The 27,019-nt window shown below is 41.1% G+C and overlaps 3 protein-coding genes across 6 annotated transcripts in view; 1 reads left to right on the top strand and 2 right to left on the bottom strand.

The window, feature by feature from the left end:
* Positions 1-4,087, bottom strand: part of FBXL13 (F-box and leucine rich repeat protein 13) — a 210,685-nt gene extending 206,598 nt beyond the window's left edge. The window contains exon 1 of the mRNA XM_019451264.2: positions 3,731-4,087. Within this exon, the coding sequence (XP_019306809.1) occupies positions 3,731-3,805 (75 nt within the window). The 5' untranslated portion in view covers positions 3,806-4,087. The remainder of the gene's footprint in view (positions 1-3,730) is intronic.
* A 79-nt stretch (positions 4,088-4,166) lies between these two features.
* Positions 4,167-22,592, top strand: ARMC10 (armadillo repeat containing 10). The gene is made up of 6 exons (XM_019451263.2): positions 4,167-4,460; positions 9,452-9,600; positions 12,652-12,786; positions 15,816-15,992; positions 20,565-20,636; positions 21,536-22,592. Exons 1-6 carry the CDS (start codon positions 4,322-4,324, stop codon positions 21,785-21,787), a joined length of 924 nt encoding a protein of 307 aa, XP_019306808.1. The 5' UTR covers positions 4,167-4,321; the 3' UTR covers positions 21,788-22,592.
* NAPEPLD (N-acyl phosphatidylethanolamine phospholipase D) overlaps positions 22,593-27,019 on the bottom strand; it is a 46,564-nt gene continuing 42,137 nt past the window's right edge. For 3 of the 4 annotated variants that reach the window (XM_019451260.2, XM_019451258.2, XM_019451259.2), the window contains exon 5: positions 22,593-25,858. In XM_019451260.2, the coding sequence (XP_019306805.1) occupies positions 25,730-25,858 (129 nt within the window). In that variant the 3' untranslated portion in view covers positions 22,593-25,729. The remainder of the gene's footprint in view (positions 25,859-27,019) is intronic. The other variant, XM_019451257.2, reaches the window with a different exon arrangement.

The raw sequence follows: 27,019 nt of genomic DNA, 5'->3' as shown, positions 1-27,019 counted from the left end.
TTCATGCTCTGTCTCTCTCTGTCCCAAAAAAAAAAAAAAAAAAAAAAAAAAGTTGAAAAAAAAAAGAAACATTTGCTCTTAGAACTGAGCCACCATACTGTGCGGGCGTCCAAGCAGCTCATGAAGAGGCCCATATGGAGAAACCAAGCCTCCCGGCTCACAGACATAGCTGAACTCCCAGCCAACACCCAGCACCAGCTGGCCAGGCATGTGAGCAAACCATCTTAAAAGTGGATCAGAGGACATGCTTCAATACCGTTGACTTGGGACCTTGCTGGCAGGGGATGACTTCTTATCTTATGCCTTGATAACTTCAAGGGCCATCATTGTCTCATGTCCCACAGCAATAATGGCTTGGAGGCAGGTAATCAGAGAAAGTCTCTATGCCCATGGGCTTGCTGGGGATAGTCTGCACAGTGGCAAACACACACACACACACACACACACACACACACACACACACAAAATTAAATTAAATTAAATTAAATTAAATTAAATTAAATTAAATTAAATTAAAAAATAAAAGTGGACCTTTAACCCCTGTCCATCACCCCAGATGGTACCACATGGAGCAGAGAAAAACTGAAAAACCTTATCAGAATTCAGATTTTTGAGCAAACAAAATGATTCCTGCTGTTTTAAGTCACTAAGTTTTATAGTTGTATTACATAGCAATGGATAATTGATACAGCAAATAGAAAATGACTATACAGCCAAATGAAACCTATTATTCCATCCATCCCTAGTTACATACATTATGAGAAAAAACACCCAGCCATTACTCTCTTGTAACTTCTTATTATAGAAAACTTCAAACACAGAGAAAGTAAACAAGAGTATAATGAACCCCTGTGTACCCATAACCCAGTTTCAAACAATCACCCCATTCCGTGAGACTTCTAAGTTGTTCATCTTAACAATGATTTTAAAATAACAACATATTAATGAAAGCAGGAAATGGTAGACAAAATGGATAAAAAGATGCAGAATTTTGATTGGAATGTATAAAAAAAGACTGACATTCTAAAACTGGAAAACACACTGTTTGAAATTAAAAACTCATTTGATATATTTAACAGTAGACTGGACACAGCATAAAACGGAATCAATAAACTTAAAGACAATCAGTGAAAAATATCCAAACAAGTACAAAGAGAAAAATAGGGAAAAAACAAAACAGAACAAAAAAACCAAACCTAACATATTTATGATTGGAGTCCCAGAAGGAGTAGAGAGAACTGGGTAGAAGCATTGTTTGAAATGATCCACAATTTTCTAAAACTGATGAAAACCGTCATCAATTAGAATCAGTAGCCCAGTAAGTGAAGCAGGGGTTTTTTTTTGTTTTGTTTTGTTTTGTTTTGTTTTGTTTGTTTTGTTTGTTTTAAATCAGCTTCCATGCGAGGGTTTTCAGGGAAATGATATCCAGGTTTTATTTAGGATAGGTAGGTGAAGTTCAGAAGAGGTTAAATACACAGAGAATCCATGATAATATGTGTGTGTATATGTGTGTGTCTGTGTGTGTGTGTGTGTGTCACACACACACACACACACACACAGACACACACACACACACACTCCAAAGCTTGTAGAAGATGGGTTTTGGAAAATAGCCAGTCCTGGCAAATTGGATTAGATGAATAGCTGTGCAGGAATATAAGGCACAATGAGATTTATCCTGATAGTCTCCTGGGGTTAGTGGGTTAACCAAGTTAAGGTGGGAGTGTGAGCCCCCAGAAAACTGCTCTCTTGCGCCTATTGGTAACATGGTAGCAGAAGTGAGTGAAGGACTCCTGAGAGTCATGAGAATGTCACCTTAGGCCAAGGGCACTTCTGAGGGCCTCTTTCTTCTGGGAGCAAAGCAACCTGGTAGGCTGGTGAGCAAAGGATGCTTTTACCCAAAGGAGGAGCCAGGGATTACTCTGGCAGCTTCTGAGTGTTATGGCAAGTGGAGAGCAAGATGAGGAGAGGCTATCACTTCCCTGATGTTCCCTGACCCTCAACTCAAGTCCACTTCTGCTACCTACTCCACAGCCAACCTGGACTGAGTCATCACTCTGCCCTAAATCTTAAATACAAATATTCCACTTCCTGATCCCTACCTCCTACTTTTCCAGTTCCCTCACTCAATTACTCCCTTTACACCTCTTCACTCCTTAGGAACCTTCACTTTCTGCCCATAGATCAATCTCACATCCTACTCTCATTTCCCACCCAGTTCCTTGGCCCATCAGGCACTCTGAAAAGCTTAGTTCCTTTGCCACTGCCCTTCCATACTATATGCCTGGCAAACACCTATCCTGGTTGAAATCAACTCTTATTTCTGTATCTACATGTGGTTTACTGACTGCTGCTTAAGAAAAATCACACAATGGGGAAGATGAGTACCATGCTCTCCAGATATTTTAAATATAATTGAAGTAAAACATGAATCAAACTCATCAGAAAAAAACTAAAACAATACAGATCTATATAGAACAAAAAATTAGGGTTCTCTCCTAAAACAAACATTTGCTGTCAATAGTGTTGCAATATGTTCTATGCATGCGTTATTGTTTTAACTGTAGATAGATATGGACACATAAATATATGAGTAGAGTCAATTGTAGACACTTCTGGGACAACTTGCATTTTTCCCCCTTCTTTTTAAATGTGTCTTGGAGGGCTTTTGTTTTGAAAAGGTACACATATACTTTATATACTAGCCCATTCTCTCATTCATATATAAGTTCTTTATGATTTTCACTATAATGAATATCCTTGGACAGCTTTCTGGGTACATGTGAGAGTATACCTCTAGAGTGGATCCCTAGAAATGAAATGTTTGATCAACAATATGTCTAAATTACCATCCAAAAAGGCTGTACCAAATTGCACTCCCAACTGTATAGGAGTTATTATCCCAAGCGGGCCTCTCAATACTGCCTGGTTCTTTCCTTCCCTAGCTAGACCTCTCTCTCTGTCATTCTCCACATACTTTATTTCTGCTCAAAACCCCTTCTGCAGCCTCCAACTCCACCCAAACATATAATTGTTAGCAAATATCTTACCAAATATTTGTAGAGAAAATGGAAGTCACCACAGAACTTTCTTGGCTTCCTACCCCCAAAACTACAAAACCTATCCACCCTCTCCTGTCCTCCTTCCTCCCTTCCTGTTATAATGGTGGGGGTAGGGAACAGTCTGCTGTTTAAGGCAATCCCGGTGGTGGGGTCTTTCCCCTCACAAAGGGCCGGCTACCTTCCGTCGAGAGGTCTCTATCTTCTGCCTTCACCACTCCATTGAAACCCCAGGCTCACCGTGTGCCAAATCCACTATACCTCACCTTAGGTGGCACTATTGCCCTCTCTCTTCATAAAGCCACACTCTTCGGATATTCCTCCTCTGTTTCTAGGGCACTGCTTTCGCACTTCTCTTGTCCTCAGGCCCCTCTCGCGCCCCATGCGCCCAAACCTTAAAGTTTGGAGTTTGGGGTTTCTGCCCCGGGACCCTGTACTTTCTCCCCGAGTTAGGTCACCCATTCCCCCCTTTCAGCCACCATCACCTCCCTCTGTCCTCTCCTTTCAGATCTGTATCTTCAGCCCAGATCGCCACCCTGCTCAAGGCTAACCTCATCCTGTCCCATTCCGCCCCAGAATCCCTCCGCTCCCTCTGCGGCTAAACACCAGCTCCTCCCAGATATCTTCGGATTCTCCCCTCTGGTAACTCCGCCGCCACGTGGCTCCAGTACCTCGCAGACCTGAGGAATGTAGTTCTCTTTGAAGTAGTTCCTCAGCCGGGAGTTGGCAGTGCGTAGCGAGGCCATGACCACAGGCCACACTGAAACTCCCCGCCTGTTTTCCGCGCCTCGCGTACCAGGCGCGGAGCCCGAGCTAAGGGCTAGCGCGTCCCGGCGTTGCCCCGGCAACCGCGGGAGAGGTGGGGGGGAGGGGCCGGGGCTGCTCCCGAAGTTCCACGCCCCTACCGCCCGGGGCAGCCGGGAAGGAGGCGGGCTTCGGCCCTAGTGGGGCGGGGCCCGGGCCGAAGCGAGGGCCAGCCCGCCTCCGGACAGCGGCGGACCCCAGTGCGCCCCCTGGGAGACGCGCAGTCCTTGCGGCCCTTCACATAGCCCTGCCCCCCGCCCCTCCTCTGCCGAGCGGCCTGGACGCTTCGGGGCCGGAGTGGGCGGTTTTACTATTTTAGCAGGGCCGTTTCCGGGAGGCGGAGCTCAAGCCCCATTTCCTTTCTCGTCCTTCGGCTGGCGCTGGGGTGGCGGCGGGACCCGCTTGCTTCGGAGCCTCCCGCGCCAGGCCCAGCGCTGCGCCTCAGCCCCAGCTGTAGCATGGGCCGCTCCCGGCACGTGGGCTGGGTGGCGGCGGGCCTGGTCCTCGGGGCCGGCGCCTGCTATTGCATTTACAAGCTCACGCGGGGCCAGCGGCAAGGCGACCGCGGGCTTAGGCTGCGTCCCTCGCGCTCCGCAGGTGAGGCCGCAGGGGTGCCCAGCAGGTGGCCGGGGACGGCCGGCGGGGCCTCGGTGTTATCCCGAGGGTGCGGGTTGAAGACTGCTGGCGCTCGTGGCTCTCCCGTGCTTGCAGAGAAAGGAGCCGAGCTGGAGGAGGGAGAGCGGGAGGGAGATTCGTGAGAAGTACAAGGTCGAGAACCGCAGGTGCAGAGGGCGGATCGTCCGCTTGACTGGGTGCGGGTAGGGTTCTGAGCCGCCCCTTGCCTCCATTTGGTTCAAAATCGTGGGATGAAAAGTTGCCCCGATTTTCCTGCCTGAGTGCGGCGTCACAGCGGAGGGTTGATTAGGTTTCTCAAAAGCATGTCGATTATTCCTCACGTTAAAGCTTGCTCCCGGACTCTGTGTTACCAAAGGGATTGTCCCTACTGTGGCCCGGGTTTTGCTGGCCTTGGAGCGGTAGATGATGAAATTGTGCTGGGACTTGCCCTGGAAGAAGGAACCCTTGAGGATTATCTCTGCCTGCATTCGGCCCAGCCTCCGAGGGGAGGTACCTTGATGTCACTGGTTCATACACAAAGTTGCAGAGAGATCCTGGAAGTACAGACACAGGTGTATATATCAGTTGAAACAGTAGTCTGCATGGGAGGGTACCCTCCTGGTGAACAAAGTGTGTGGTTAAATTGCCATCCAAAAGTTGATTGGTGCATTCGGGATTCTGAGGATTTGCTGAGTGTTCTGGAGGAATATTTCAGGTCATGGACGCTGTTACAGAAATAATTAAAAGTAAAATTACCAACTAAGAAATTCCTCTCTACAAATAGACAAAAGAACTAAAGAGTTTTATTGTTGAATAAGCATTAAACTAGATTGCCGAGTCGTCACAGGCAATCTGCTAATGGGATTGAAAAAGAGTGCTCACTCTTTTATGTACCCAGGCAGATAAAAATCTATTTCATATTACCTGCCTGTTGGCAAGATTAACATGTCCTTAAGCGGACTTGACAACACCATTTGCTACACATAGTTCATCGTTTATTCACTAGTAATTGAGGTGGCTATTTGTGTTAGCTAATTGCCTTTATCCAGAGGAAAAATAAGACTTCTCAGTATCTTTAGGATAAACAGGAGGTGACAACAGGGAGCTAGGTGCCAAGGCTAAACTCAGAGATCAGGGCTTCATCTTTCTTGATGCTTAAATTTCAAACAGATAGTCCCAAAGCCTCTAAGAAACACTTTGTTGCATTGTAAACTGACAAGAGGGTTACTTAGCGTTTAAAAAGATGTTCATTTATGTCAAAGAGACAGAGGATTTACAGTTATAGCTGACTCTTGAACAACCAGGGTTTGAACTGTGCAGGTTTACTTACAAGCAGATTTTCTTCAGTAAATATATGTACGATTCTGAAAATGTATTTTTCTTATGATTTTCTTTATTATGAGAATACAGCATATAAGACCTAGAGCATACAGAATATATGTTAAATGACTGTTTTCGGTAAGGCTTCCAGTTAATGGCAGGTTGTTAGTAGTTAAGTTTTGGGGAGTCCAAAGGTATACATGGATTTTCAACTTCTCAGGCATTGGCATTCCTAGCGCCTGCCTTGTTCCAGGGTCAGCTTTACCACTTTGCTCAAGGAAACACTCTTAAGAAAACAGAATAGAGGGAAAGTGTAGTTCCTTTTGGCACAAAGGAAAACAATTTTTTTTTAAAGATCTTTATTTACCTTTACTTACAGCCTAATTTGTTGTCCTTGAGAGATTTCCATATAGGTAATTGGTCTGGTGGCCTGGACTTCAGATACCTTCTTAACCTGGTAAACGCGGATAGTGTTACTTTTAAACTTAATTTTACCAGTTTCCAAAGTCACCATTACCTTAGGTCAGGCAATTTACAAAATAAGTTGCTCATGGCCCCTTCTTCCTGAAGCTACTCACCTTTATTTTTGAAGAAGACTTGAGAAGTACCCATTTTTTTAGCATCAACCTTAGATTTCAGAAGATGATCTTTTTTGTTTTAATTGAGATATAATTCACATGTAACTTTGTACTAGTGATAGGTATACAGTATAATGATTTGATATGTATGTATTTGATATCAAATATATGGTACATATATTTGATTCAATTTGATGTATTTGATTTATGTATTTGTACATATTGCCGAACAATCACAGTAAGTTTAGTTAACATCTCTCACCTCAAAAAGTTACAGATTTTTTTGTTGAGATGAGAACTTTTAAGATGTACTCTCTTAGCAACTTTCAAATATACGATACAGTATTGCTAACTGTAGTCACCAAGCTGTACATTACATGCCTAAGACTGATTTATCTTAAACTCAGTTTGTACTCTGACCACCTTCATCCATTTTACACTCCCCCTTCGCCTGCCTCCAGCAACCCCAATCTCTATTGATTAACTCATTTTTTGTTTGTTTTTAGATTCTATATATGTGACATTATACAGTATATAAAACCTTGGTTTGAGAGCATAATTCGTTCTGGAAACATGCTTTTATCCAAAGCATTTGTATATCAAAGAGAATTTGCCCATAAGGAATAATGGAAACTCAGATGATTCATTCCACAACCGAAAGATATTCATATAAAAGTGATTACAAAACTGTAATATAATGCAAAATAATAAAATACAAAATATAAAGAAAAATAAATTAATTAACCTGCACTTACCTTTGACAACCTTCGTGGCTGGTGTGAGGGAGATGAGAGGAGGATTACTGTGGAGAATGAGTTTCATGATCACTAACAGAGTCACTGCTGTCTACTGGCTCTGTAGAATCCTTTTTTCATGCAACTTTAACAAGGAACCTAGCCAATGACGCTTGCTTTTGCCTCCTTTTGAGGATTTTGCGGAAATGTGACATTGCACTGTCATTAAACAGATTCATTGCTCACACTGCTACAGCCTTATTTGGGTGGTGATTTTCTACAAAATTTTGCAGTTTCCCACATTTGACATATCTCCCTAATTGCATTTGAAGTGAGGGATTCCTCTGCCTCTTTCTCCTCCTCCTCCTCTGCAGACGAGATGCAGACATCGGCTTCTTATAAAATCTCGGCCACCTCTTGAATTTTGACTTCTTGAATTTTGGCCACTTGCACACCTCCTTCATACTTCCCAGTGTGAGATTTCCTTCTTCAAAAGTAATCATCTCCTTACCACCTTTTTTCCAACATTTTTCTGCATGGGGCCATTGTATACGCTCGCATGGATGTTGACTATAGTACAGTATTAATAAACTCTGGTCATATACTGTATTTAATGTAACCGGCAATGTAAGGCAGCAGAGGACAGGGTCTATATCTGCAGGCAGCCTGACCTAGAATGAAGCAAGCATTCCTAAGCTTACTCTTAATACAGAAAAGTGAAGGACTGTCCACAGGCGCTTTGAAGCGACAAAAAATACACTAGTGCCAGTTGTGAGCACCTTCCAGTGTTCTGAAAATTCACTGATTTCTGCCAAACACCGCAGCCTGAGGCTGAGCATCTGAACATGGGAGATGATCACCCACAATCCTGCAGTGAGAGACAGAGAACACCATTGGCTCAGTTGTGATCATGTGACATTCGGCATCACATACTGCTTGCATTGCAAGACATTGCTCTTTTATCAAGTTAGAATGTATTAGAAATGTTTGCTCATCTTGCAGAACACTCTCAGAACAAGTTACTTGCAATCCAAGGTTTTACTGTACTTAATTTTCATTACAGGAGTGATACATATTTATTGCGAAAAAGAAAAAAAAGTATTCCTAAGCACAGGATAGAAAACAAGTCATTCAAAATCCAACACCCAAAGATAACCATCTTTAATAATTTGGTATCTATTTTAAAAACGAAAAGGCACAGGGGCTTCTGGGTGGCTCAGTTAAGCTTCCAACTTCTGCTCCGGTCATGATCTCATAGTTCATGAGTTCAAGCCCCGCATCGGGCTCTGTCCTATCAGCATAGAGGCTGCTTTGGATCCTCTGTCTCCCTCTCTTTCTCTTTCAAAATAAATATATTTTTTTAAAGGCACAGATATGACATCATATAGCAACTATTGTAGGCTGCCCCTCCCCTGGCAGTGAATTGTGGACATGTCTACTGTCTAACCTGTAATCATAGGTTCATTTTTCAGGAACGAACACACAATGATGGTGTTATAAAATGGTTTCTATTCTTCCTGTGGTAATTTCTGTAAATATAGTTGTGGGTTTCTTTTAAGATAGAGCGATAAATTCTAAAAGTCACTGACCAGATCCAGTATTCAGCTGCTCTAGCTCTACTCAAAACAAGAGCTTTGCTTTTGTCCTTGTCCCCAGCAAGACTGTTATTCTAGCATCTAGAATCCCAACCAAACAAAAATGCCGCACTAGCAGCATGATTGGCTTACTCCCATAACTTTGTCTCCAGCCTGAGGTATTCTTAAAATTGTGATCAGAAAACATCTGCTTAATGCAAACCCTTTTCCTTCAATAATCTATGCCTCTAGGCAAGTGTTCCATTGGACAGGTGTACCTGATTTTTAAAGGAAGTAGAAAATGTTTCAGCATGCAGTGCCTTACTAAGAAAGAAATACCAAGTGACCGTTGGCTAATTTCTTAATGTCTGTAAGCCTCAGTTTACCATCTGTAAATTGAGAATTATAATGGTATCTTCTTCCAAAGGTTACTGGAACATTAAATGAGATAAAGTAGATGACATGCTTAAAACTGTGCCTGGCATCAGAGTATGCATTCAATATTGTTTAAAAATATTATCTAGGGGCACTTGGGGGGAGGGGGTTTCAGTCGGTTAGGCATCTGACTCTTGATTTTGTCTCGGATCATGATCCCAGGGTTGTGGGATTGAGCCCCATGTCAGGCTCCACACTGGGCATGGAGCCTGCTTAAGATTCCCTCCCTCCCTCCCTCCCCTCACTTTCTTCTTTCTCAAAATAATAAAAATAAAAATCCTTTAATCTCCTATTGATTTTAAAGAGTTTTAAATAACTTTGTTCTTCTGCAGAAGATTTAACCGATGGTTCATACGATGATATACTAAATGTTGACCAGCTTCAGAAACTCCTCTACCTGCTTGAGTCCACTGATGATCCTATAATTATCGAAAGAGCTTTGGTCACTCTGGGTAACAATGCAGCCTTTTCAGCTAACCAAGTAAGTATCTAGTCTCAGAATGGGTGCCTCCCATTCTTACACCCTAGCAGTAATTGTGACCCTGATAAGGTACTTAATCCCAGAGCCTCACTTTCCTCATATATACGGTGTGGGGATGTATCCCTACAGCATAATGTTTGCTCCTGAAAAGCACATCCTAATAGTGACATAGTGTTACTGGGATTTGAGGTCCCCTTGAAGTTCATCACAGGCATCACGTTGGTTAGTAGATAAATGTTATCTACACCACATTTAGTATTGCATGGCTTTTTAAATTATTTGAAACTCAACCTTGTAGTTGAAAAGTGAAAACATCTAACATTGAAGTACATGCCTTCTATTATATGTAAGTCTTGTGGGGGTGGTTCTGATGCAGGTGGGCCCTTGATTGCTAACAACCACTAACCAATGTTACCTTCTACCAATAGCGACTTGGTAACACTAAGTCTCTCTAGCTCAATTTGAATGTTACCTTCTCTCTATTACTGCCACGGAGAAAAAGTAAAAAAAAAAAAAAAAAAAAATTGGAATGGTTTTTAACTAATGCCTTTCATTAACTTTGTCATGAAAACTATGTTGAATTTACACTCTATTTCAGTCAAGTTTTTTCCAGCATGATAAGGTTTACTGTAAAACTTTTGAGATTTATAGGGAGATATAAAAATATTTGTTGATTACTCATATTCTTTCAGTTGCAAGTGACAGAACCCAGCTTAAATTATTTAAAAAGATTTTTTAATATTTATTTATTTTTGAGAGAGAGAGAGACTGAGACAGCATGAGTGGGGGAGGGACAGAGAGAGAGGGAGACACAGAATCCGAAGCAGGGTCCAGGCTGAGTTGTTAGCACAGAGCCTGACACGGGGCTCGAACCCACGAACCATGAGATCATGACCTGAGCCAAAGTGGGACGTTCAAATGACTGAGCCACCCAGGCGCCCCCAGCTTAAATTATTTTAAACCAAAAAGGAAAACACTGAGCTCAGTTAACTTGGACATCCAAGAATAGCACTGGCTTCAGGCACAAGTGGAAACGTTTAAGGTTCCGGAATGCATTATCAGAGCTCTCCCTCCCTCCATCTTTTGGCTGTGCTTATCCCTGCTTCTTTTTGTATATTGGTTTTTTACCTCTTTGGCCACAAAAAAGTTTTCTTCACAGGATGGAAAGAAAGCCACTGGCCACCCAAGCCTCCATCCCTGAAAGGTGGAATTGCTCAGCCAGGGTCAGGTGCTGTGCTAATAAGGCTCCCCGGGCCATGGGTAGCAAGGCTTGACTCACGTGAGCATCTCACGGCCAGACAGCAGGGGATGGATGTGGTGGGTGTGAGCACGTTCGCCCAGCCGTCCCATCGGAGGCTAAATGGGAGAAAAGAGGTGCTCTGTCTGCCCCCCGGGCAGGGGGGAGCGTCACACAAACAAAAACAACAGATGGTGACTGTTAGCATGCCTATATAGTGCTGTTTCTGATGCCATTGTTTCATATCTCTCTGAAACAAACTGTAGCTTGAAGAGTGTGTCTGTAGCCACTGCTTGAACGAGTGTTTTCTTGGCTAATGGAAGTTGGTGCCCCTGGTCGTAAATTACAGTGCCTTCATCTACTTTAGTAGGATAGTTAAAACAAACAAACAAAAATCTGTTTTCTAGTAATCGCAGTTCTTTGGGAAGAACCTGGATTGCACAGGGGGTTTCTTTTTCTCCCAGTGCTGAGCCCACTCTGGACAGTAGAGTAGGGCTTGGGGCTGTTGGTAAAAAATGGATGATGGCAAGATACTCTTTTGTTCTTTTTCTCATAGAAGGGCATGTTTTGGCCCAACAGGAGTAATGTTCAGCTTACTTTTCTTGTAAGAATAGAAGCAGTTAATGCATCTTTTAATGTTGAGGACAAAGGCGCATAGTAGTAGCATAGTGTTGCAACTGATGGTGAGAAATCCCCCAGATTATTATTTCTTCAGAAATTTGGGTATCATTTCCCAAATTGCGTGGAACTCCCAAGTCTTCCAGGTGTTGACAGGTGTTTCCTCTGACCCCACTCTTCCCTCTATTTTGTGTACAGTTCATGGAAATGCTATATTGAATGGTCCCCTCTTGGAGATTCCCAGTGCACATGATGAATATATGAATGCTTCACAATAAAGAAATGTTTGCACTTAATATACACAGAGTTTCTCAAAATTAACCATGAAACCTTTTTTTTTCTTTTTTTTTTTTTTTTTCTTTTTTTTTTTTCCAACTTTTTTTATTTATTTTTGGGACAGAGAGAGACATAGCATGAACGGGGGAGGCGCAGAGAGAGAGGGAGACACAGAATCGGAAACAGGCTCCAGGCTCCGAGCCATCAGCCCAGAGCCTGACGCGGGGCTCGAACTCACGGACCGCGAGATCGTGACCTGGCTGAAGTCGGACGCTTAACCGACTGCGCCACCCAGGCGCCCCGAAACCTTTTTTTTTTCTTAATAGAACATCTATTAATATCTTGAGGGATTTGTGTTCCAAAGAATACAGTTTAGCAAAGCATAACACTTTTCCAAATTTGCCTATAATAGGAAAGTCCCAGAACTTATTTCAGAGGAAAATCATTTGTAAATTGCTTTGAGATCATTTAAGTAGCTCTGCAAATCTTCATTGTATATCTCCAAGCTCTAGTTTTTAAATAACTATGTATCGTAATTTATTTCCAATCTATTTTCTTACCTATAAACTTATGGAAATTTAATTTTAATAAAATTTAATAATTTTTTTTTTAAATAAGAATTACAAGCGTACCTGGGTGGTTCAGTCAGTTAAGATTCCGACTTCAGCTCAGGTTGTGATTTCGCGATTCGTGGGTTTGAGCCCTGCACTGGGCTCTTTGCTCTCAGCACAGAGCCTGCTTTGGACCCTCTGTCTCACTCTCTCTCAACAATAAATAAATAAGTAAAATAAGAAATACAGATTGTGCATAGGAAAGGTATTCCCAAAGGGTCATTAATTTTTATTTGTATTTGTAGATGCAAAAAGTTTGATGAAGGGGGTGCATATTGAAGTGATGGTCCTCGTTTTTTTCCCTCTTAGGTCATTATTCGTGAATTGGGTGGTATTCCAATCATTGGAAGCAAAATCAACAATCCCAACCACAGTATTAAAGAGAAGGCTTTAAATGCACTGAATAACCTGAGTGTGAATGTTGAAAATCAAGTGAAGATAAAGGTAAGTTAGCTGAAATCACAAATGTGTGAGTCTTCTATGGTGTTACCTAGGACCTCCATCACTTCACATAATTACCTTTTGTGTGTGTGTGTGGTGAGAACATTTAAGATCTACTCTCTCAGCACCTTTCAAGTATATAATACAGTATAGTCACCCTGTTATCCATCAGCTCCCAGAACTTACTCATCTTATACCTAGAAGCTTGTGCCTTTTGACCAAAATCTCCCCATTTCCTTCATCCCTTAGCCCCTGGCAACCACCACGCTACTCTAATTCTGTGAGTTCAGCTTTTTTAGATTCTACATATAAAAGATACCTTCAGTATTTGTCTTTTTCTGTCATGTCACTTAGCATAATGTTCTCAAGGTCTATCCATTGGTTGCTAATGGCAGGATTTCCTTCCTTTTTATGGCTGAATAATATTCGATTGTATATAGACCACATGTGCTTTATTCATTCACCTGTCACCACAGGTTATTTCTGTGTCTTGGCTGTTAAGAATAATGCTGCAGTGAACATAGTGGGTACATATGTCTTTTCAAATTATTCTTTTTGCCGTTTTCAGATAAATGCCCAGAACTGGAATTGCTAGATCGTATGGTGGTTGTATATTTAATATTTGGAGGACTCTCCATACTGCGTTCCATAGTGGCTGTACCATTTACATTCCCACCAGCAGTGCACAGGATTCCCTTTTCTCCACATCCTTGCCAAGACTTTTTTTTTTGACAGTAGCCATTCTGGGTATGAGATATGACCTCACTGTGGTTTTGATTTGTATTTCCCAGAAGATTAGTGATTTCCCAGAAGATTAGTGATATTGAGCATCTTTTCATTTATCTATTGACCATATGTGTATCTTTTGGAAAAATATGTATTCAGGTCCTCTGCCCATTTTTTATGGAGAATAAGGCAGAGGAAGGAGGAATCTGAACCAGGCAGTAAGAGGTGCCTTATGCTTTTGAGTTTGGGGTTCGTTTTTTTTTTTTTTTAATGTTTATTTATTTTTGAGAGACAGAATGCTAGTGCGTTAGGGGCAGAGAGAGAGGGAGACACAGAATCCGAAGCAGGCTCCAGGCTCCAAGCTGTCAGCACCAGAGCCTGACGTGGGGCTTGAACTCACGAGCCGTGAGATCATGACCTGAGCTGAAGTCAGACGCTCAACCAGCTGGGCCACCCAGGCACTCCTGGGGTTCGTTTTAATCCAAGTGTGGTAAAGGAAACTGGTCAGTCTGATAATATCAGCAGAAAGATAAAATAAATTAGGAACTTCTGTTTTTTCAGCATTCATTGAGCTCCTGCTTGGTGGTACAGAGTTTAGAAATGAACACAATTAACTCTTGTTTTAAGAAAGCTAGGAGAGAGAAGGCAACTCCATAAACAGGCATGATGCAGGGCAGAACATGAAGTACTTAAAGGAAAAATGTAAGTAAAACATTGTTGAGTACATAGAAGGATGAGATCTCATCCAAAAGTTTTGTAAAAGGTAGAGTACAACCTGGCTCTGAAGAATGTCTGGTTTCTAGAAGCAGAGTTGGGGCGGGAGGGAATTCCAAGAGAAAGGAGCAAGGGGAGGTGGGCACAGCTCCAGGAATAACCAAGGTGGCCCATCTGGTGATCTTGTTGCTAAAATTGAACCGGTGGAAAGACTCAGAGAAAATAATATTGGGGCACCTGGGTGGCTCAGTTGGTTAAGCATCTGACTTCGGGTGAGGTCATGATCTTGTGGTTCGCAAGTTTGAGCCCCAGGTCAGGCTCTATGCTGATAGTTCAGAGCCTGGAGCCTACTTCAGATTCCTTGTCCCTCTCTCTGCCCCTTCCCTGCTTGTGCGCTCTCTCAAAAATAAATAAACATTAAAAAAAAGAAAAATGCTCAATGCATTTTAGGAAATGCTTTGAAAGACATCAGCCTCTTATGAAGATATATGATTTATAAAGAGCTAAAGAAATGTCCCCCCCCCTTTTTTTTTTCTAAGGATGGGTGGGTATGTGATGAAATTCTAGCCAAAGAGATCCAGGTGACTTATATCAGATCTGAAACAAGACTAAAAATCTAGTCTCTCTTTACTTTACTGCCATTACTCTAGTTTCTATGGTACCATGGATACCTTTGGTTTTTTAAAAAACTTAGAATTGGCTTATGGGACAATTGATAATTTCTTAGCATTTCATATTAGGAATTTTTTTTTCTTTAGCAGTTAGAACTTCTGGTGGAGTTTTTAGTTAAGTGAATAGTAATTATCTGTGAGACCTAGTTTTTCCAAGCTGGAAAGATCCTGGCCAGAAATAGAAAACAGTTTCAGAAAACTTTCCATCACCGGTGGGTTCAATTCTGTCATGTGTGAAATAGTACTCCTGTACTGTTTGCATTTTGTTTTGCCAGTGGCAGTTAACAGTATCAGGAAGGAGGAATTTGTATGCATAAACTAGGTAAATAAGAAAACTGGGCCAAAGAGTTTTCCCTCTCCTTTTGATAGAACTAACCTTAGAGAAAAATTCTTTCACTGTTTCCTCTATTCTTTACTTCGTAAGGATAGGGTCCTATTGTTAAGATACTTACCTTGATGCCAAATGGCCAGACATGTCTTCCTCCTTGGTCCTAGTGTGCCTAGACCAGTTAACACAGAAAGGTAGACTGAGTTGGGAGGCCCCCAATAATTGAGAGACCACTGGTGTTGAGAGCATGGTCTCTGGAATTGGACATTGCTCCCCTACCAGCTGGCTTGATATTGGGCTGGGGATCCAAGTTCCTTGAGGACTTGTCCTTATCTGTAAAATGGCCATCCTCTTCTGGATTAAGTCAGGTATATTTGTAAAATGCTCGCACATTGCCTGGCATTAACAAAAAAGCTACCCCAAGGTAGCTTTAAAAATCAAAAAAGTTGCCCAAGTTCAAGGGCTGGATAGAAATGTCTTTTCTGAGGAGCCAGTCTCATCCTGAACAACTGCCCTGCTCCACTGGGCAGAAAAGTTACTATTTAACAGACAGACTTTTGGAGAATTAAGATGCTCACTTCTTTCCCCCCTAGGTATACATCAATCAAGTTTGTAAGGATGTCCTCTCTGGTCCCCTGGACTCTGCTGTGCAGCTGGCTGGACTGAGATTGTTAACAAACATGACAGTTACAAACGACCACCAGCACATGCTTCACAATTACATCACAGACCTGTTCCATGTGTTGCTTACAGGAAACGGAAGTACCAAGGTACGAATGAAACGGTTATGACTTGGAAGTGCAAGGAACTATTGCATCAAGTTTATTAAGACTCGGATTGAAAGTTTTTTATTTTTATTTTTTTTTAAGTTTGTTTAGTTTTGAGAGAGAGAGTGCAAGCGGGGGAGAGGCAGAGAGAGAGGGAGACACAGAATCCAAAGCAGGCTGCAGGCTCTGAGCTGTCAGCACAAAGCCCGATGCGGGGCTTGAACCCATGAGCTGCGAGATCATGACCTGAGACGAAGTCAGACACTTAACTGACTGAGCCACCCAGGCATCCCTGGAATTGAAAGTTTATTAAAAGGCTTTTCATGGACCCAAGAAAGTTAATTATGTTTATCCCCAAATATTCAATTTTAAAATTAATTTGTGAAAATCTGTTATTTCACTTATCCATAGATTGACATTTGTTTGATTTTCTAAAAACCAGTTTGCCTTTTACTGAGGTGACATGGGTGGCTCCCCCCACCACCAGGTATAATTATACATAATTGAGTAAAATGAGTCTCTGAGTTAATGCTGGTTGATTGAATTTTTGCTTAGCCTGGGGTTAGAAACATTTTTTTGATTTAGACATTATTTGCTGAAAAATCTTTTGAAAACCACTTTTAAATTAGTAATAGATGTCTCGGTGCTTGATTTTGACCAGTTGTGTAGATGGTAGGAGGTAACAGAGACTAACCTGAATTAAGTAGGATCTCAGGAAACACCCCATGAAAGTAACTTGGGTAAACCCCTCATATTAGTGGGCATTTTTCTCAAGTGCCATTCTTTGAGAAACAGCATAAAAACAGAAGGTAGACTAATCAAAGGTTCCGATTAGTTGGGTCGGTCATTCATCAGCGTTTTACTATATTGGTCAATGTTCTCTGGCACGGTTGAAAGAAAAACATGAGCATTTTAGAAGGACTAAACGTGAAGCCATACCCCAAATATTCAACATCACTGAAGCCATACCTCAAATATTCAACATCATCATAACCCTTACGCCTGAGGTTATCAAATGTGATGAGGAGAGCCTCCCTACAGTCCTTTTAAAATTTGTTCCAGACTTTCCACATTGCCAGTAGCCAGACTTATTTGGATCCGGTCTAAGATTTACCCAAAGGCACTGAACATTAAATGTAATAATCTTATTAGCAGTATTTTTGCAGTATGATCCATTCATACGCAGTTTCCAAAACATAAGCACCCATCGACATCTCTTTCCCCAGGGGAGCAAGGTAACTTCCAGCCTCTGAGGCGCCATGGAAACCCTTCCCTGTTCCCAGTAGCATCACAAATATAGGACAGATCTCCTCTCCCCAGTCTGCAGCTGCTTTACCCAAAACCTCAGGAGAAACGCTGAGTTTCGAGCCAGGCGAGTCTGGCCTTGGGGCTGTATGGATCTGTCTCAGACATGGTCTGTGTTTTAATATATTTTATGACTTTTTTAGAAGGTGACTCACACCACAATAATATGTTCTATTTTTGTTTTGTTTTTCCATTCCATTGCCTAGTACAGCATTTCTGGGATAGAAAATTTGCTTTTTTGGTCTGTCTGGGAACCTGACCCCAATTATAACATCATTTTTCCATAAAAAGTGAATGCAAAGTTCCAACTTACAAATGAGCTGCTAATGGACAATAATCCACTTGTGAGAAAATGTACCCGTTTTAGGTATTTTCTTAGTAAATAACGACCAAAATGAAAACTTATTTTTAGAAATCTTTTACTTAATTTTTTTCTCATTTATTTTTTAGAGAGAGCACATGAGTGGGGGAGAGGGGTGGGGAGACAGAGAGAATCTTAAGCAGGCTCCACACTCTCAGCATGGAGCCTAATGCAGGGGCATGACCTGAGCCAAGATCAAGAGTGCTGCTCCGCTTGAGCCACCCAAGCACCCCTAGAAATCTTATTTTTAATAAGAGGTCTGACCATCCTATAATAATCTTTTGGGTACAGCAGTGATTCCTAACCAAGTATAAGTAATGGAAGATTAACATAAATAAACCCCGTGTTTGTTAAATCTCCAGTGAGAGCAAAGAACTAATGGCTTGAAAGAAATGTCATGGAGTCACCACAAGAGGGCACACGTGATAAGAGAAAGAGCTTAACATGGTTCAAACCAAAATACAAACACAGGTCTCCCCTGCTATCTGAAAGTAGGGCATTCCTGTAAATCTTTTCGTAAGCCAAAATGGCATGACGCGAAGCAGCACTTAGCATTAATTCATATGGAAAAAGTTTTGAGTGGTCCCAGGCCCAAGAAAAAAACCTCTCTCAGGCTTTTCTGATAGCGTGGAACAAATCTTGCTCACAGATGCACAAAATAAATCAAGATAAAGCGCAGATGCTCACAGGCACAGTTCAAAGCTATGGCCGCTTGATGCTGAGATGCCGAGAGGAGCTCCGGGGTGCATGATGCCCCCACTAATGCTGGCTGCAAAACAAGCACCCAACCCTGTTTTCATTTTTTGCCTTTTTGTTTTGTAAAAGCGAAAATCCTCTTTGGATTTCTTTTGGATAGAGAAACAGGTACTAATTATGTAGGTCTTTTATAAAAGCACAGTGGTGGGGGCGCCTGGGTGCCTCAGTCATCTGCAGTTGGGGGATCAGGCTCCACGCTGAGCATGGAGCCTGCCTGGGATTCTCTCTCTCTCTTTCAAAATAAACATTTAAAAATTTTTTAAATAGTTGATAAATAAAATTAAGCAAACCGTTTTATCCTCTTTAACAAATTAGTATGTACAACATAATCAAAGGAATATGTGCATAGATAGGATAGGTATATAAAAAGACCAGAAAGAAAATACCAAAACTTAATAGTGATTGTTTCTAGTCACGGAAATATAGGTGAATTCCTTTTCCTTTGTGCTTTTCTATCACTTTTTCAAAATGTTCTATAGAAACACAGAGTGCCCATGTAAAAAAAAAAAAAAAAGTCTCCTGGGCGCCTGGGTGGCTCAGTTGGTTAAGCTTCCGACTTCAGCTCAGGTGTTGATCTCTCATGGTTCATGAGTTCAGGCCCCACATCTGGCTCGCTGTTGTCAGCGCAGAGCCCACTTCAGATCCTCTGTCCCCCTTGCTCTCCCCTCCCTGGCTTGTGCTCTCAAAAAAAAAAAAAAAAAAGTCTTCTCAAATAAAGATATAGGTTCCCTCCCAGGTCTGGTGGGGCGCACCTTCGCCACTCCCCACTCCTCACTTTGTGTAATTTCAGGTGTCTTTTACAAAGTATAGCTTTATATGACTGTTGTTTGTAAATAGGAATTGTATTTGATGATGTTTTTACAGTAGTCCCCCCTTATCTGTGGTTTCACTTTCCGTAGTTCGTTATCTGCTGTCAACCACATTTGGGACGTGGATGATCCTTCTGACTTACCATCAGAACGTCACTAGTAGCCAAATAATCAAAATGCCTGTGTCATTCACCTCACTTCATTTTGTCACCTTACCTCATAAGAAGGGTGAGGGGCACCTGGGTGGCTCGCTCAGTTAAGCATCTGACTCTTGACTTTGGCTCGGGTCATGATCTCATGGTTCGTGAGTTCGAGCCCCACATCAGGCTCTGCACTGTCAGTGGGATTCTCCCTCTGCTCCTTCCCCACTTGCACTTGCTCTCTTTCTCTCTCTCTCTCTCTCTCAAAAATAAACATTAAAAAAATAAGGATGAGCACAGAACAATATCCTCTGAGAGTGCTCACTTCACAAACACTAAAATTCGAACGATATGTTGAGAGATCACATTCACTTGTTATAGCACATTACTGGAATTCTATTAACTATTGATAATCTATTACTTTGCCTAATTTGTAAATTAAACTATCCTAGGTATGTATGTGTAGGAAAAAACATAGTATATATAGGGTTTGATACTGTCCATGATTTTAGGCATGTGCTGGGGGTCTTGGAATGTATCCCTTGCAGATAGGGGGTCTACTATACTGACCAGTTATAAGTGATGGGAATGCCGATATTCTAGCTAGTCTGCTAGAAGTTAACATTTGTTTGCTGATTATTTTTATCACTGCCTATTTGAAAGATTTTAACATATTTTTCATATAAAAAAAGATCAGCTCAAAGGTTCATAGTAACCTACTAAAAAGAAAAGGGCCATATTTTTATCTAGTCTTGGTAACTGAACTGCTCCAAGATTTTCATACTTTAAATAGAAATAAATCAAGCTTTGAGAGATTCTCTTTTTGTTCCAAAGATCGTATTTCACTTACCAGTAATCATAATAAAGCTCATTTATGTAACAGATGTTAAGTTTATTACCATGGGTTGGGGGTTGGGTAGGCAATGAGACATTCAGGATCTCTTCCCTGACGATGTACATGAAAAAGTAAGGTTTAAATAAGCCTGCTGTGTGAGAAGTGCTCCCGGAGTGTGCCAGGTGTGGAAGAGGAGAGAGGCCCTCACAAGATGCACGCAGAGAGGGCTCTGTGGGGCAAAGGATTTGAGCCAGACCCGGAAGCCCAGGCAGGACTTTAGAATGTGACTGCAGTGAGAGGGCAGTATTGCCGGGAAGGGAAAATCCATGCTCACTGGTCTGAAACAAACCAGTATTATTCTTATTTCAGGTTCAAGTTTTGAAGCTGCTTGTGAATTTATCTGAAAATCCAGCCATGGCAGAAGGACTACTTGGTGCCCAAGTAAGTAGTTTACATATTTGTTTTATAAGTATACAAATATATAGATTTGGCCTAGAAAGATTTATCTCAACATGTTAACAGATTTTTTTTTTATTTGGTTCTTTTTGCCTATATATGAATTTCCTAAATTTTCTGTAATGAACATATTTTCCTTTTAAAAATCATTGGAAAAGTTCTCCCTGACATATTGTTATATAAATTATAATCGTTCTGCCTATCCATTTTGGGGTACCAGTATGTCATCACGTCTCCTATACTTGACCTACTTGTGTTCGCATGTATCTTCACATCCACTGAAACACTAGTCTTCACCTACCTAGTCCCCAGGATGTGCCAGATGCCAGGCTGAGTGCCAGGACACACCAGTGGGCGCGTGTGGCATGGTGCCTGTCCTCGTGGAGCTTGTGAGAAGAGACAAAAATATGTAACAAAACAAGATCACTAAAAGCTGTGATAAGTGTTCTGAAGAAAGCGAAGGCGGGTACTGATAGCAAACAGGCGTCAACTCCTGTAAAGGAGGGAACCTGTGACAGTGACCTCATCCATGTGCCCCATGCCCATGCCCACAGTGTGCAGTGGGCAGCAAATGTCTGGGGAGTTGATGAGCTCCCGTGAGGAAACTTGGACCTTAAAAAGGATATGGGTGTTTTTCCAAATGACTACAATCTAGGACTCTAAGAAAACAGAATTTTTCAGCTAAAACTATGAAGACTCTTTTTTTCCATTGGTATACAGTATAGGGGTGCATTAAGATTTTACATTTATGTTAGGTGATTTTAGGGATAATTTTCTATGACAAGATTTTTTTAAATGTATTCAGTGTAGTTTTCAAGTGGGAAAATATAATGAAAAATATTTTCAAAAATTTAAAAAATAATAGTCATTGTTTCCTATTTCAGGTGGATTCATCATTTCTTTCCCTTTATGACGGCCATGTGGCAAAGGAGATCCTTCTTCGGGTTCTTACGCTATTTCAGAATATAAATAACTGCTGCAAAAAAGAAGGCTGTTCAGCTATGCAGCCTACTTTCCCTAAAGGTTCACTGTTTTTCCTGTTATACGGAGAAGAATGTGCCCAGAAAATGAGAGCTTTAGTTGATCACCATGATGCAGACGTGAAGGAAAAGGTAACAGTATTACCAAAATTCTAATTGGTCCTATTTTTCATCTTCCTTACCAAGGGAGCTGAAATTCTTTTCACCTGCTGAATTTAAATGGTAATTTCCTCATTAACACAACATTTCAACATTAACACAACATAACTTGCCATGGTCTTCTGGTTTATTTTGAACCATTTTATTGATACCAAATGAAGAGCTTGTTCTGAAAGCATGTCTTTTTATTTTGCTGTTTGTGGAGTTTACTTCAATTATTTCCTCTACGTGACATGACAGTTTTCTTTTTTACGTGTAAGCTAACCTGCCCTTAGAAGTGATGTGCAGTTACTTGTCTGAGACCCCATTAGTGTGTGATTAATTAGTTCGTCGGGGCTACCGCAGGAATGACCTTGTTCTCATGGTAGAGTTCCTGAGCCTTTGAGGCCACCCCCCAGCCCAGCCATACCACATGCTTCCAGAAGTCTGTTCCCAGCATTAGAGTTTAGTCTGAGTTGGTGAAAACTCTCCCCGTCCTTACCACTCCCACTCAGCACACCAGCCTGTGAAGATGCCGTGTATAATCAAATGTCCATCCACAGGCAACTGGTTAAGTCACTTACCTAATCTTAGAAGAAATAAGCAAGTCTGAATGTGCTCATGTGGAAAGGCATCCATGAAACAGGCATGTGTTTTTTAAATGAACAATTTATGCTTCCATCCAGAGAGAATATTTTCTAGAATGATACCAAGATGGGACTGAGGAAAGGTCTTTTCTATGTTTACCCTTCAATTGTCTGAATTTTACTATGAGCATAAGTTTTATAATTTTTTAAATAAAAAGGAAAAGAGTTCATACACATTTTCTCTTGATAGTACTTTATTCATTTTCATCCATATTTTAGAGATTTTCACATATTGTAAATTTTTATTCCATAAGCTATTGTAACTTAATAGATTTCCATTCAGCCAGGTTTTATAATGTTCAAGTTCATAACCATCACCATGCTTAGTATTAAGTAAACCAGTATGCAAGCAGAAGTTTTCCTACTCCAGGTAGTTAAGGCAAAGCCGTACGAGTACTTTAAGTTCATTCGTAAATATGTGGATTTCCATAGGAAGTCACAGATCCTCAAACAGAAAAATGTGTATTTTCAGGCTTATCCCAATATAGAAATCAAACTTGGAAGAATTACTTTTATAGTAGAAAAAGGATTCAGTATTAAGGTGAAAACATGGAAGTTCCCAGGTGGCTATAGCAGTAATGTGTATATGCTAAGAACACTAGTTAGGTTTGCATCACTGATGAATAAAAGTACTAATTCCCTGAAAGGCACATTTCTTTATAACGATTTTTTTAAAAATCTGCCTTCGTTAGTGAAAATCAAAGTGTGCACATGATAAAAACTAGGATTTGGCTTTAATGTGCTTTGGCAGCACTGGATTCTAAAACCCCACATCTTCTTTCCTCTGTTTTTAGTTTGAATAGATCATCCCATTTCCTGGAGATCAGAGCATTAGGTCTGAAATGTGAAAATACACAAACGGATCTAGGTTGGTGCAGATCATGGCATATCTTGGCTTTTCTCAGGATTGCCCCCCACTGGGTGATCCCACCCTCCAGGCAGGGAGGAACATCAAGGGGTTCCCCAGGAGAAGGAATCCTCAATCAAATCTCCCATGTTCGAATGGGTGCCAAAGAGCAAAATAAAACTGATCAAATAAGATCGAGTAAAAGGTATTACCGCAGAGGTTAGACTGAATAGAGGCTAAAGAGTGCATCTGGCTTTTCAAAATTTGGTTTTGTTTTGTACATAAACGTACAAATGTAGCTAAGTGAGACAATGGAAATCACTCAATAGAACGAGACTGTACAAGGAGATCTGAAGCTCGATGTACTTAACAAAATGTCAACACAGAAATAATGTGAATGGTAATAAAAATTAAAGCTTGTGAGGAGGCAGGCCTAATTCAGTGGAACTAGAACATAATTTAAAGTGCTCAGAGCCCCGCGGTTACACAGTGCACATGAATACAGAAATGATGTTAAGGCCATTCATGGAGCAAATTAAGATGAGCTTGGTCTGCTTCAGAGAGCAGAGGCAAGAGATGCGCGTTGAATGCAGCGTGCAACAGAAGGAGGGTGACTGCGTGAACACAGCCAGTGTCAGGGCACCAGGCCCCAAAGCTAATCCACCATCAACCTAACTTCTCCATTCCCATCTGCTTGCTAGAATGTTCCTTCAGAGTGAAAGGTTTATGGTGGTTCAGTTTTTGTTTTCCTGAAGGTTATCTTACGGGGAAATTTTTTGTGCTTTAGTGCCTCCAAATCACATACATTCACACACATTATATACACATTTCCCCCTGACAGATTTGCATCTTTGTAAGATAAAAAATGCTAAATTTTGATGAAGATCATTTACATTTATTTTGGCTATTACTCCCCAAATTTACAAAATGAGCTGAAGTTGTTAATCCTCAGTGTTTCATGTCCTAGGTACAGATGCTTGAATCTGCAATGGGAACGATACGCGACCAAAAGCATGAGCCTAGTTTTAGCTTTCAGATCTCTAGTAGGCAGTGAGGTCTTAAGAAATAATTTTCTCCCTTATATTTTCAAAGTGCTTTTTAAAAAAATCACTATTCACATTTTTTTGGAGGTAGGTCAAAATTATCCTCTTGTTGCACATGAGGAAACTGAGGCACAGTGAGTGTAGGTGACTTGTGGCAGGATACACAGAAAACCGTGGTGGAAGCAGGATTAAAATTCCAATTAAGTGGCTAACAGGTGGCGTGCATAGATGTGTATGTGAAAATAAATAGAATAGTGCCCGTTTAGCATATGCTGTAAAAAACCTACTTTGATTATTCTGCGAATGAAATTTATTTCACTGAGACTGGGGAGCAGGAAGATGGGATGGGCCTCTAATGTACCTCATTGGCTCTGAGGAATGTTCAGAGCAATCAGGCAATCCCAGGGCCCTTACGGGACCTAACTCAGGTCACCTAATTCCCAGAATTACTTTTAAACTGCTAGTATTCCGTGCTAGCTTAGTAAAAGCAGAATTGTGCGTATGGGTCATTTAATATAAAAATATAAGACCTCTGAATCATGTAAAACATAAATTATTTATAAATCTTATTGATACATCGAGGGTTGGAGCTAAGAAACGGGGGGGGGGGGGATGAGTAGGTGGAAAGAAAAGAGAATATAGAAGGAATTGTTAACATTTTAAGATCTGCATTTATCTTTGTAAAATACTATTTCCTTGCAGTGATCTTTGTGCTCAGCAGGTCTGACTTGTAGATTAAAAATAGAAAATGTCATCAATCATGTCCTCATAACCACACTCTCCCTTCCTCTGCCCAACTCAGGCAGCTTCTGATTTGGGGACTGGGGATGTGCAACAGAATATATTATTCCTCTTTGAAACAATGATGTCTTTAAAAATGGTAACTTAGCCCAATCTCCTGTGGTTTTATACTTAAAAAAATAAATCATTCAACATTTGGCATATAAGCTAATGTGGATAGAACAAGAAATGCTGAAGGCAGGTGGGTGTCCATTCCATCACTTACTCTAATGTGAGTTAAGAAGTTTAGATGTGCAGCCTCAAACCATCTAGGTAGATAGACTTAACCTGTAGAAGGCCCTTCACCAGAAGAACAGAAAGAAGACTTTAAAATCAGTTTTCCTAACTTCCAAATTCTACCACTAAAGCATAATCCTTTAAAAAAAATTCCATTTCAATGCTTCTACCATTGAGACAGGATTCAAATTCCCCTCTGCCAATTCAGTATTTAAATGACCCACCTCTGAACTCTTCTTTATATGAACTGGCATTTGGAGTAGCAAGCAAGCTGTCACACAAAACATACAACACAAACTTATAGAAGTGGTTTACAAATGTAAAACATCCTAATATTCATGAATTTCTTAGTCTTTCCTAGAAGCTTAGAGGATACCTTTTTCACTAAAAGCTCACGTGCTCACATTCATTCAGAGTTTTCATCGTCAGTATGGAGGTATCTGGATTCTCCATGCTTCAAGACAAAAAAATCTTCAGTCTTAAGTCCATATCTTCCTAGAGCCTCACTCAGTTTCACTGGGGGCTCTAAGTAATGCTGGCAGAGGGCACACAGAAAACAATGGAAAAGGATTAACCTTGCATATATTGGGGGGTTATTTCAAATGAGAGTTGAAACTAAAATAACCAACATATGCCTACTTAAAATAATGTCTTTTTATTCAAGCATTAGCAAATGAGCCAATCACATTTTCTAATATAGTCATTAACAGAAATATATTATCTGTCCAAATACCATGAATGTCAAATTTGGTGCCAACTTAGATTGAACATCACTAGATTGCATGAAACCTGATGACCCTTTCACTACATGAAATTCCAGTCTAAATGGAATCAATGCCAAAGATAGTATTACAGAATTAGATACTACCAACATTTTTTAAGAATATGGAAGTTTAGGGAGCACCTGGGTGGCTCAGTTGGTTAAGCATCCAACTGGCTGAAGTCATAATCTCACAGTCTGTGACTCTGAGCCCCACGCCAGGGTCTGTGCTGACAGCTCAGATCCTGGAGCCTGCTTCAGATTCTGTGTCTCCCTCTCTGCCCCTCCTCCACTCACACTCGCTCATGCTCTCAAAAATAACATTAAAAAAAGGTTTTTTTAATAAAGAATATGGAAGCTTAGATTATAAGAGTGTGAGCAAATGCTGGAGAAAGATTTTTGGCTCCTAGAAGGTTGTCACCCTCAAATCCCTAGGCAAATATCGACACTGTAGTCTACAGAGTATAAGAGGGACCCAGAGAACAAAATCTGGTAGCATTTCCCCCATTTCCCCTTGTTTCCTATTTTTTTCCTTTATTCAAAGATTCTTTTTTTCTCAATTTCAATTAGAAAAGCTGTGGGGCACTTGGATAGCTCAGTCGGTTAAGCATCTGACTTGATTTCAGCTCAGGGTTTGTGGGATTGAGCACCGAGTCAGGCTCTGCACTGACAGCGTTGAGTCTGGTTAGGACTCTCTCTCTCCCTCTCTGTCCCTTCCATGCTGGCTCGCTCTCTCAATAAAACAAAAAAAACAAAACAAAAAAAACCCTTCTAAGTGGCTCATGCTAGCACTTTAGTCCCACAAGGGAGGTAAAAATGCCCCACAGCCATACAACAACTATGAATCAAGCAAGACAGCAGATCAGAGGTAAGAGTTAAGTGGTGGAAGAAGCACCCAACACTCTGATTCTATTAAGGGCTAGGTAACCAGCTGAG

Source organism: Panthera pardus, unplaced genomic scaffold (assembly GCF_024362965.1).
Source record: "Panthera pardus isolate Hobbes unplaced genomic scaffold, ASM2436296v1 HiC_scaffold_8, whole genome shotgun sequence".
NCBI lineage: Eukaryota > Metazoa > Chordata > Mammalia > Carnivora > Felidae > Panthera > Panthera pardus.
The sequence above is the reverse complement of the archived record's forward strand: the minus strand, read 5'-3'. Positions and strand labels throughout refer to the sequence as shown.

Coding starts and splice junctions, on each gene's coding strand:
- ARMC10 (XM_019451263.2), top strand. CDS start 4,322: ATGGGCCGCTCCCGGCACGTGGGCTGGGTGGCGGCGGGCCTGGTCCTC. Junction 4,461..9,451: donor GCGTCCCTCGCGCTCCGCAG/GTGAGGCCGCAG, acceptor GTTCTTCTGCAG/AAGATTTAACCGATGGTTCA. Junction 12,787..15,815: donor AAAATCAAGTGAAGATAAAG/GTAAGTTAGCTG, acceptor TTTCCCCCCTAG/GTATACATCAATCAAGTTTG.